General features: G+C 41.6%; 1 protein-coding gene across 6 annotated transcripts in view; it reads right to left on the reverse strand.

The window, feature by feature from the left end:
• Positions 1 to 3,737: 3,737 nt before the first annotated feature.
• ikzf1 (IKAROS family zinc finger 1 (Ikaros)) overlaps positions 3,738 to 12,560 on the reverse strand; it is a 104,206-nt gene continuing 95,383 nt past the window's right edge. For 3 of the 6 annotated variants that reach the window (XM_085988131.1, XM_085988128.1, XM_085988127.1), the window contains one exon: positions 3,738 to 5,633. In XM_085988131.1, coding sequence (XP_085844257.1) covers positions 4,909 to 5,633 — 725 coding nt within the window. In that variant the 3' untranslated portion in view covers positions 3,738 to 4,908. The remainder of the gene's footprint in view (positions 5,634 to 12,560) is intronic. The other 3 variants (XM_085988132.1, XM_085988129.1, XM_085988130.1) reach the window with 3 other exon arrangements.

Here is a 12,560-nt window from a genome sequence, read left to right on the forward strand (position 1 = left end):
ACGCTCGCTGCCACTGATTGGACAGGAAACCCGGAAGTAAAATTCTAATGAGGTGAGTTAAAAAGCCACTGACAGAAGGCTGCACTTACTTCTGGGTTTTCCGTGCGCTATCAGGGCCCACCCGCTCCAAGCACGTCACGGAATTAAAATCGGGGCCAGTGGCTCTAAGAGCCATGGCTGCCCCATGGAGCAGTTAGCTTTAACCTAGTTTTATTCTGATCCAATTTTTCTCTTGACTATGGGAATGAAAGGCCGTGATGGAAACAAGTACATCAAACAACTGTCAAGACTGTCCATTCTCCAGTAATTTGTAACTCCAAACTAAAACAGCAACAATTTTTCTATTGATGCAATATTTTCACAGCCAGAGGTGGTTCCAGATACCTAAGTTTTCTGGAGAATTACATAGTTGCATTTATTGTGTAACTGTTGCACAATCTTATTTCAGTAAGTTTCAGAGGCCTAAACCAATACTTTTCAACATTTCTAAAATCATCTCAATATACACTTCCTGGCCAGACTGAGGTGACTCCTTAGTAGAGTCTAACATTGTTTTATAAAGCTGATGACCCTGTTAATATGGTGAATGTCACATCAGGTTAGGATTACTGATATTAAATCATGGGCCAGAATTTGCAGTCGGTATGATGGTTTACTCTCAGAGCACGCCGTCATGCTGCCTTTGAAATTGACCGCAAGTTTAGGATATGCACATGCGCTAAACCCCAAACTTGCGGTCTGTCAAGTTCCGACAGTGCACTGGCTGCGCTGCACGTTTCAGCTGCCCGTTGGAATCAATGTGCTGATGCAGAGTTGGGCTAATTGTCCACCCGCTGCGCACTAATTAGGGACGGCCTCCCAGTCAGAGGAGGGAAGCCTTATCTTGTGGGGCCCAGAGAAGGACTGCTGTTCCTCCTGGCCCTACAAGGAAAGGAAAACAATGTTTAACTCTTCTTCTTGCTAGGTTGACCTGGTGGGACAGCCACAATGGCTTCCTTGCTCAGGCCACTGGTTAAAATATCAGTGGGGCCTCGATTACGTCATCGGAGCCCAATCTACATATTTAATGAAGGACCCCACTGGTTTCCGACAGGTATACTTCCCACCTGCTCAGAAGAGCAGGTTAAAATGGAAGACTGCGAGAAGGGAGTGGAACATCAGTGGGTAAGTCTCCCGGGCAATTTTAGCTAGGTTATAATCAGCCCTTAAATTTATATTCAAGATTACATTAGTTATTCCTCAATATTTACAAACATTGTGCATCTACTTGCACAAATCAAAATTTAGTGTTTACATAAAAAGGCAACTGCAAGTTTTCTCAGGGTGTCCTAGTACTTTCAACACACAATAAGACATTTTGAAGAGTTTATACTTTTTAATTGTTTTCCTTTTTGCAAGCATAGTCTAATTTTTCAAGAGAAAAAGGTAACCACTATAATACAACTTCTAACCAAAAAAGATTGAAAAAACATAGCATCACTTTTTTGTCAATCTTATCTGATAAAAGTGACTAACACATTGTATAAGCATGAAGCTATTACATTTTAAAATGTGAATATAATAGATATGTTCTTTGCACCAAATTACAAAGACATTTTGCACATTAGGAATGTTGTGCCCTCTCTCAAAGAGCACCTGTAGACTACTTATCAGATGAAGTGTCTTCATGTTTCTTCCTCTCCAATCAGTGCGTAGTTTCATGGTAGTATAGTTGGTGTTTATTTTTAAATGCAATGTAAAGTATTGTAAAATCCTACAAAATTTAAGACACTCATAACCAGTGTTCCCGGCGCTCCAGGGGTCCCGTGCAGCCAGTGAGCCGGCTTTTAATTGAAAAAAAACATGCATGTGCGGACTTTTGAATGGGCCGCGCAGCCCATTAAAGGGGCAGTGCGGCCCACAAAAAAATTACGGGGAACAGTGCTCATAACAAAACGTAAAACTTCAGATGTTAAAAGTCGATTGTATTACATTTAAAAGACCAATTTAGGAACAGGAGTTGGCCATTCAGCCCCTCAAGCCTGTTCTGCCATTCAATTAGATCATGGCTGATCTGTACTTCTTTATTATAAACACCTTAGGATTGATTTTTTTAAACTGATCTTTACATTTTTGATAATAGTTTAAACTGAATATAATGCAAGAATTTTACATTTTAATGACATACTGTAACAGTTTTCTGGTCAATAGCTTTAATACAAGATATACACAGACTTTAGTACAACTATTAGGGGTGGAATATAATTTAGAAATTCATAAAAGCTAGGGATTAGAATCAATTTTCTTTATCTTTAGAGTATGTGTCAAAGAATGGATAATATTGCAATATTGTGGGTGAGTTAAATGGAAAAGCCTTAATGCATTTGAAGGCTAGTTTTTATGTAGTAGTGGACTGAAATTCCAGAGATAAAAAGTAAAATAAAAAGTGAAGAGGACTATAAGTAACTTCAGGAATACACAGTTGGCTTAGTAGATTGGGCAGATAGATGCCAGGTATAAATTAATTCAGAGAAGTGTGAGATGGTACATTTTGGGAGGAAGAATAGGAGGACATGTACACTAAATGGTAAAACTTCAAAAGGAGTAGAGAAGTAGAGATTTAGGGGTTCAGATACACAAATCTTTTAAAGTGGGAGGACAAGTTGATGAAGCTGTAAAAAAGCATATGGGATCCAAAGTTTTAGAGTACAAAAGAAAATGGGAAATGTCAAACTGAAGTAAATCATTGGTTACATTGCAGTTAGAACATTATGTTTGGTTTTTGGTGCCTTAATTGAGGAAGGATATCAAGGCCATGAAGAGGGTGCAGAAGAGATTCAATATGATGATAGCAGTGACGAGAGGCTTTAGAGAGGAGAGACCAGATAAATTGGGGTTCTTTTCAATAGAATAAAGGAGATTAAGAGAATATCTCATAAAGGTGTTCAAAATTATGAGAGGTTTTGTGATGATAAATAGGGAAAAACTATTTCCGGTAGTCAGTGAGTTGGTAACTAGAGGGTATAAATGCATGATCATCACCAAAAGAACAATAGGGAGGTTAGGAGAAATTTATTCATGCAGGCAGTTGTTAGGGCATGAAATTATAGTGGTAGGACCATAATAGCTCTTAAAAGAGAACTGGATAAATATTCAAAAGGGAAAAAGATAAAAGGGCTAAAGCAAAATACTGTGGATGTTGAAAATCTGAAATAAAAACAGAAAATGCCAGAAATACTCAGCAGGTCAGGCAGCATCTGTGGAGAGAGAAACAGAGTTGATGACCCTTCGTCAGAACTGGAAAAAATTAGAGATGTAACAGATTTTTAAGCAAGTGCAGAGGCAGGGAAAGGGGGGAGGGGAGGAAAGAACAAAAGGGAAGGTCTGTGATAGGGTGGAAGGCAGGAGAGATTAAAAGACAAAGGGATGATGGTGCAAGGCAAAAGGAGGTGGTAATAGGACAAGTTAAAAAACAAAAGATGAGTGTAGATGAAGTGTTGATGATTCTGCCATTCCCATTTACACCTCATCTTTTGTTTTTTAACTTGTCTCATTACCATCTCCTTTTGCCTTGCACCATCATCCCTTTTGTCATTTAATCACTCCTGCCTTCCACCCTATCACAGACCTTCCCTTTTGTTTTTTCCTCCCCTCCCCCCTTTCCCTGTGCCTACACTTGCTTAAAAACCTGTTACATCTCTAACTTTTTCCAGTTCTGACGAAGGGTCATTGACCTGAAACGTTAACTCTGTTTCTCTCTCCACAGATGCTGCCTGACCTGCTGAGTATTTCCAGCATCTTCTGTTTTTATTATAAAAGATAAAAGGGTATGGATTCAGGGCATGGAAATAGGACTAAGTGGATAATTCTTTTCAATAGGCCAAATGATGCGCCAAATGTCCTCTTATGCAGTGCCAAATTCTGATTATAATTGAATATTAGCCACAGTATAGATGCATTTTTGGTTATCTAAAGTTTTTAGATATTCAATATACTGTGCCACCCCTACTAGATGAGTCTGAAGGTTGAGACATTTTAACTTGATTTTTAACTTAATATATATAAGTTTGCATGTCAAAGAAATAACAACTACCCATCAATGCTTCATTTGGAAATATGAGGTGATTAATCCAGTTTAAAACTTAATACTTACTGTAATAAATAAACCATACCTTATTGGGTTTGAAATATAGATTTACATTAGTAAACACTTATACATTTATACCACCAATGAAAAGTCACAATTTTTTGTCAAGAAAACTGTTTCCATAATGTAGCCAACATGATTAGGCACAATTTCTGTGTAAACTATGAACCTCAAGATACTATTCAGATACTGTTGAGTTTTAACAGTTCAAACTGCAGATAGTATCTTATTGAAGCTCCTTAGTATTAACTAGTAATTGTGTACAAAAAGGTGCACAGCCAAAGAAATAAGACTATACGGTTGCCTAATTCTACAACTTACAACACTAAATCACTCACATCTAACAATGTTATTTATAAAAGGTGCTAGACTAAAAAGCTCTAAATTGTTTAAAAATTCTAGTACCGCATGTTGCAAACTCCAGTAATAAAAATGCAAGCTCTTAACTACCGACCAATGAGGTTTGTGCTGAACTGTTCACATTTACATTTTCAGTTGATCAAAGACATTAAGCAAATAATTTAAGTGCCATACATGATTAAATACAATCTCAAAGAACTCTCCTTCAGATGTATTACTTCTGAGAGGTATGATGATACTGTCCGGTGTATAAAACTTTGCCTGCACTTTACAGTAAACAGTTTGGATCAGAGGGATAAATGAAATTTTAAAAAAATTAACCAAGAGTTTCTGTTCTCTTTGTCCTCTTACTTTGTGTGCAAATTGAGATCAATCGCACAAAATGGAAAAAAAATGTCAAAATGGTAGATTGAAATGGTTCACTAGTTCATGTGAAAACGATGTTCTCCTCTTGTTATGTGTGAAGAGAATTCATATCTATCCTGGCTTTGGTACCCACACATGTTGCATTCAAAAGGGTCACGGAATCCATGGCACCCCATGTGTATTGTAAACATCACATGATCCAGGAAAAGTACCCTGCAGTGCTCACATTTGTAAACCTTCACATGTTCTCCATCACTACTAATCACTTTGAAGATTTCTTGATTAGATTCCATTCCTGCTCTCATAATGTCATAAGATCTATGGTCTTCTTTTACTAAAGGCAAGCCATTTCTTGCCTGTGGAGCTACATGATTTGTTAGGTAAATAAGGTTGTTCCGTTCTTCATTATTGCTCTCTGTATCTGTGGAGTCTGGGCAGCTGTTGCTTGGAGATGGTTCTCTTTCTGACGATTGTGATTTTGTTTTTGAAATAAGCACTACGTTTTCGACTGCACCATCTTGGCTTGCGGCACTGTTAGCATGACTGTGAGTGTCTGAATGGGTTTTGTGCATGGGGTACATGTTGCTTATTACTGGTATCACTTCAGAGCTTCCAGCAGGAGTTTGGACAAGTGGACGCAAGGATTCAGCCCCTAGATAATTGATAGCATTGTTAATTGCTTGATCCAAAACATGAGTCTGCATCATCTCACTCTCCTTTTCATAATTTGAATTAGCGTCATACTGAAGCTCTGAAATACCAAGCTGCAGCGTCTTTTCACCTGTGTAATTAGCATATGAACAACCAATACAGTATTACTTTACACAGATTGGATAAATAACAGATTTCCTGTTATAAAAATAAAGGATCCTGCAGCTGTAACACTTGCATAAGCCATAAAGAAATTTACTTAGTCTGAAAAAAAAGTCAGCATAAAGATAAAACTGTTCCTTTAGTACTAATACTAGGTATGTGCAATAGAGAAATAATGAGGTGTAGGTGTATACACTTAATAAGATTGATTTGTATTTTTATGGTTGGTAGCAAAAGTATAACGGTTAATAATGCATTTACCAGAAGAAGTGTCTATTGGCCTACTTTTATACTAGTAAATATGAATACAAATAAACCAAATTTATACCAATGTTCTCACAGAGAGAGTAAATTGAGCAATGGAGGAGGATTTAAACAAATATAGCAGAAGGAGGGATAGATCTTAGAGCATGTGGGTGAGTGGTTAAGAATAGGTACAGTGATGGGGCAAAGTGATCTAAAATAGTATACTGGGGATGGATATGGAGAAAACTGCCTTTGGCAGATAGGAGAGGTTAAGGAAAATGAGAGTGAAAGATAGAATATGAAAAAAGGGGAAGGGAATTAAGCAGAAAGTGTTTGGGTTGCAGTGTTTATATGTCAACATAAAAAGCATTAGAAATAATTTGAGTGATTAGAGCCAATCGGTGATTGTCAGTGGGGATTTTCAAAGGGAAGGTTGTGCTTGACGAATTTAGATTAATTCTTTGTGGAAATCCCAGAGTGTCTAAATAAAGACGATATAGTGGATGTTGCATATCATATTTTCAGAAGACATTTGATAAGATGCCCCATAAGAGAATTGTCATGAAAATTAAGACAAATGGTATCAAGAAACCGGAAGTGGTATGGATATAGTGAATGCTAGGAACTAGAAAGCAAAGTGTAGCAGTAAAATGATTTTTTTTTCAGATTAGTGGGACCTGCCCTGGTACCTATTTTGTTTTCCACTTTTAAAAATGATTTGGAGATAGGCAGAAATGATATTCTGATGACACCAAATTAGGAGGCATGGTAAGCGTTGAGGAAGAACGTAGGAGGACAAAGACAGGTTGGTGAAGTGGGAAAATAGGTGGTATTCGGTTCAATTCAGAGAAATGTGAATTAAATTTTGGGAAAAAGAACATTGAAAGGATGTATACCCTAAATGGTAAGATTCTTAACAGAGTGAAGGAATAGAGAGATCTAGGGGTGCAGATACTTAGATCTTTGAAGGTGGGAGTGTAGGTAGAAAAGGCCACAAAAAGGCAAAGGGATTTCTGGGGTTTACAGATAGGAGCATAGAATATAAAAGCAAAGAAGTGATTTTTGAATTTTTACAAGACATTGGTTAGGCAACAGTTGGTGTATTGTGTTCAGCTTTAACCCCATTATAGGGACGATATTAGAGGCATAAAAAGAGCAAAGTCAAGATTCACTACAATGAGAGGTTTTAGTTATTAAGAAAGGCTCAAAAAAGTGGGTCTTCTTGGCACTGGAACAGAGAAAGCTAAGGGGAAAATCTACTGGATGTTTATAAAATGATAAAAGGTTTTGAGAGGATAAATAGTGAAAGACTGCTTCCAATGGTTAACACATCAGTAACAACAGGGCACAGATTCATGATTAGTACTAGCTGAACAAAGGGGGAAGTTAGAAGAAATTCTTTACAGACAGGGGGTTATTAGAACCTGGAATACTTTACCACAACTGGCTATTAGAAAATGAAATATATAAAAGGAAATGGGGAAATGACAGGGAAATGGGATTAGAGTACAAAGCTCTAGTTGAAGTGCTGGACCAGGCACAGGTACAATAGGTTGAATGGCTTTCTGTGTGTGATTTCTATGATTTATGAATCCTTAGAGGAAGATCAAAATCAGTAATTCAAAGGTCTTGAGTGTCTTCATCTACTATTATTCCCATTTTAGGTGGAGCTTATGCTCAGTAAGGTAGGGGTTTCCCAAGATTCTGCATCTAATATCAGCATCAAACTGCTACTTTAGCAATACATATACAAAATAAAAGTAAACTTTACAATTTAGCACTTTTGGCACAGGACTTTCAATAAACAGAGAGTTGTGTGGCTGTAAATTGGGTGTGTGAACCTCCACACCCAAATTCCCAATATGTGTTTGCATCATGATGCTTTGCACCAAGGAGCACTAAATTGTAAAGTTTAATCCATAGTTCCTTCTGTACTGAAAATATAATTGGGTTCAAATTGATATTGGTATGATATTGGTAATGAATGTTACTGTATCAGTATAAATTCTTCTGTCCATTTTAATAAAGGGGGTAATCCATTTATTTTAAACAGCTTAATGCCTTTGTTAAAATAGCTGAAACAGAAATTCCGTATTGGTGTATTAATGTGTTCAGTGCTCCTATTGGATAGCATGATTTCAATGCATATGTATATTTAACCTTAAATTAAGAAAGCATCCCTATGTGATATATGTTGTGTATGTACCTTTAAGGGAATAACTGGTCTTAGACTGCAGTACCGGCAGTGACCACCCCTGTATAAAAGGCCCTAGCAGGCTTCTGTAGTTTCAGTTTTCAAGCTGCCTCTTGTTCAGTAAAGTACCTGTTAAACTGTTCTCCCGAAGTCCGTGTATTATTGAGGCGCGGACTTTACAGTGGCGACGAGTAAGTTCGAACTCACCTGCAGTGTGGCATCATCTCACGGGGATCTCGCCTGAAAGGAAGGTCCTGGAAGGTCGTAGTCTGAGCAACGGGCGTCGACCGAGGGCAACCGCCCAAAGAATCCATCGGTGTTTGGAGAATTGCGGGAGAGACTGTGGTTCCAGCAAATCGTGCTGGTAGCAGGTAGTGCGCTGACCCTTCTGGACTGCGGCGGGCTCAAGCTCGATCGAGCGGCTCTACAAATCGAGCCGCGCAGCGTCGCCGGGAAAAGAAAACAAGAGAGGGTGGAGCGCATAGGGCGCGGTCGGTGCTCGAGAGCAGGACAGCGGAGAGAAACTAAACGGGGGGGGAAGGAAAGCGAGACGCGCCGAAGCTGCGGGTCACCGCCATTACCCCGTAGAACGCTAGGAGCAGCGTGGCAGTAAGGGGAAGAAGCAAAAAGCACGGGAGGCGCCATTTTATCCCGTTGGGGAAGAAGCAAAAGCACGGGAGGCGCCATTTTAAATCGCCCAAGATGCCGAAAAGTGGCAGTATCACTGCTTTCGACAACGAGGTAGAAGACTGGACCACGTATGTGGAAAGAATTGAAGTGTACTGCAAGGCAAATGAGGTGGCTGATGGAAAGAGGGCATCGGTATTATTAAATCTGATAGGTGCGAGTACGTACGGCCTATTGCGGAATTTAATTACCCCAGCTAAACCAATGGAGAAAAGTTTTGAGGAGATTGTTCATATCTTACAGGAACATCTAAGCCCTACACCACTGCTGATAGCAGAATGATTCAGGTTCCATAAAAGAAACCAGCACAAAGATGAGAGCAATGCTGACTATCTTACGGAACTACGCAAGTTATCGAAGCACTGCCAGTTCGGAGCAGGACTGGCAGACACCTTACGGGATAAGTTTGTCTGCGGGCTCCAGAGTGAAGGAACCCAGAAACGGCTACTTTCAAAAAAGGACCGGACGCTAGAACAGGCTTTCAGCGTGGCAGTATCCTACGAAGCAGCAGCACGGGGAGCTGCGGAAATACAACAGAAACCACAAGAATACAGCGCTAACGAAATGGCGTATGGAGCTGAAAAGTGCTATTGCTGCGGCAGAACAACCCATGAGCAGAAGGACTGCTGGTTTAAAGACAAAATATGCAGGCAATGTGGGAAAATGGGACATATAGCAAGAGCCTGCAGGTCGGGAAAGAAGAACAACACGACAAGAACTACTAAGGAACAGTACAGGAAAGTAAAGAAACTGACAGATAGTAGTTCAGAAGATCAGGAGAGTGATAAGGACTCCGGGAGCAGGCGACTAAGTTGTTTAAAGTTACACAACGTGATCGCAAAAGAAGATCACCGAACCATTTGGGTCACCCTCATGATGGCAGGGTCCCCAGTGAAGATGGGATTGGACACAGGATCAGCCCTAACTGTCATGAATCGACGAGACTATGAGCGGCTATTCTCACACATACCCTTAAAGGACACGTCCATTGTATTGACGACATACATGGGGCAAAAGGTCTACCCCAGAGGAAAAATAAGGGTGCCAGTTGAATATAACGGAAAGGAAACACAGAAACTATACATGTACATACTACGAGATGGAGGACCACCATTATTGGGACGTGAATGGATCCGAAGACTACAATTGGATTGGCATTCCATTCTGGCACTAACTGTGACTGACAAAAAAGATGATGACGTCGCACCTGGACGTCGGTCACAAATTCTATCTGACGCGGAAGAGGTGTTCCAACAAGGACTTGGGACTCTAAAAGGAGTAAAGGCAACCATAAAGATTGAGGATAACGCAACCCCAAAATTTTTCAAGGCCAGACCGGTGCCATACGCGATACGCCCAGCTGTGGAAGCTGAACTGGAGAGTCTGGAGCGTTCGGGGGTGCTGTCTAAGGTGGACTGGAGCGAGTGGGCCACACCCATCGTTCCTGTAATGAAGAAAGCATTGAGCAGCACGCCTGGGGAGCCAAGGAAGGTTCGCATCTGTGGGGACTTCAAGGTGACTGTGAACCCAGTCCTGCACACAGTACAGTATCCGCTTCCGCGGATAGAAGATATTTTCGCCTCACTATCTGGAGGGAAACGTTTTACAAAGATTGACCTGGCTCAAGCTTATCTACAAATGGAGGTGGAAGAAGCGTCTAGGAAATACCTCACGATAAACACTCACAAAGGCCTTTACCAGTACAATCGACTGGTATTTGGGGTAGCATCGGCCCCGGCTATGTGGCAGAGGGCAATGGAACAAGTCCTGCAAGGGATCCCGGGGACCCAGTGTTATTTGGACGACATCCTGGTTACGGGCAAAAATGACAATGAACACCTTGCCAACCTGGAACAGGTGCTCACGAGATTGCAGGAATATGGGCTACGAGCCAACCGTCCCAAATGCGAGTTCTTCAGGAGACAAATCTCGTATTGTGGCCACATGATTGATGAGGAAGGGTTGCATAAGTTGCCGGACAAGATTGAGGCTGTAGTCAAGGCTCCAGCACCAGAAAATGTGTCGCAACTGAGGTCGTTCCTCGGGTTGGTGAACTACTACCATAAGTTCTTGCCGAATTTATCTACAATTCAACACCCACTGAACGCCCTCCTTCAAACTGGTGTAACATGGAAATGGAGTGATGCGTGTAAGCGTGCCTTTCAGGAATGTAAATGCCAAATCACTTCAAAAGAAGTATTGGCCCACTACAACCCAACACTACCGATTCGGTTGGCATGTGATGCGTCACCTTACGGCATTGGAGCGGTGCTGTCACACAAATTCCGTGACAGTTCAGAGAGGCCAATAGCCTTTGCATCGCGCTCGCTAACCTCAGCCGAGCGTAACTACGCCCAGATTGACAGGGAGGCCCTCAGCCTGGTGTGGGGGGTGAAGAAGTTCAATCACTATCTGCACGGGCAGAAATTCACCCTACTGACTGATCATCAACCCTGGTCTCAAGTTTTAACCCAATGAAGGGCATTCCGGTGATGACGGCGCAACGGCTGCAAAGATGGTCACTTTTTCTAGGGGCACATCAGTATGACATAGAGTACAAAGGTACGAAACAACATGGAAACGCTGATGGGCTGTCGCGCCTACCGTTGCCTACGGCGGAAGAAGCACCTGCAGTGGACCCGGTGGAGATATTCCATGCGACCACAGTCGAATGTTTGCCTGTTACAAATGCAAGTATTGAGAAGGAAACCCGAAATGACCCGACACTCTCTCGGGTCTATGATTTGACGGTGAAGGGATGGCCAGCATATGGCGACTCACTGTTGCCAGCATTCTCGCCAAGGAGGGAACAGCTGTCAGTGTGCCGGGGAACCTTGATGTGTGGATCCCGAGTGGTAATTCCACCCAAGTTGAGAGATAGAGTACTCAATGAGCTTCACGAGGGTCATCTGGGAGGGGTAAAAATGAAGAGCCTAGCCAGGGCGTTTGTGTGGTGGCCGGGAATCGATAAAGAAATCGAGGATATGACCAAGAGATGCACAGGATGCCAGAAGGTCCAAAACGCTCCACCACAGGCCCTGCTACATCCATGGGAGTGGCCCTCATCTCCATGGCAACGGGTACACATTGATTTCGCTGGTCCATTTATGGACTCAATGTTTCTAATCGTTGTGGACGCCCATTCGAAATGGCCAGAGGTCATTAAAATGTCCTCCACCACCACGGAGAAAACTATTGCAGTCCCTAAGGACCATCTTCGCCAGGAATGGGTTGCCAGAACAGATCTGTTCCGACAATGGCCCACAGTTTGTGTCTGAGGATTTCCGGAGGTTCCTGAAGAATAATGGGGTGAAACATTACACATCTGCCCCATATCATCCAGCCACAAATGGATTGGCTGAGAGATTTGTTCAGACCTTTAAAAAGGCCATAAAGGCAATGTATAATGACGACATACCACTGCAACACAAGGTGGATAACTTCCTGTTTGCTTACCGGAATGCGACACATGCAGTAACCAACCAAACTCCAGCCGTACTGTTTTTCAACCGGAGACTAAGATGTCGCTTGGATTTGCTCAAACCAAACATAAGAGATGTTGAGGATAAGCAGTTCCAGCACATAAATGAGAAGCCAACCAGGAGCTTCAAGATAGGGCAAACCAGTCTTGGCCCGCGACTACCGAACAGAAAAATGGCAGCCAGGCACGATATGCACACAGCAGGGACCACTAATGTACACAGTGGACATTGGAGAGAACACCGTGAGACGCCATGCTGACCAGATTCTAGAGTCACAGGAACAAGC

Source organism: Somniosus microcephalus, chromosome 5 (assembly GCF_052327205.1).
Source record: "Somniosus microcephalus isolate GS21.2 chromosome 5, FLI_Smic_1.0, whole genome shotgun sequence".
Classification (NCBI taxonomy): Eukaryota; Metazoa; Chordata; class Chondrichthyes; order Squaliformes; family Somniosidae; genus Somniosus; species Somniosus microcephalus.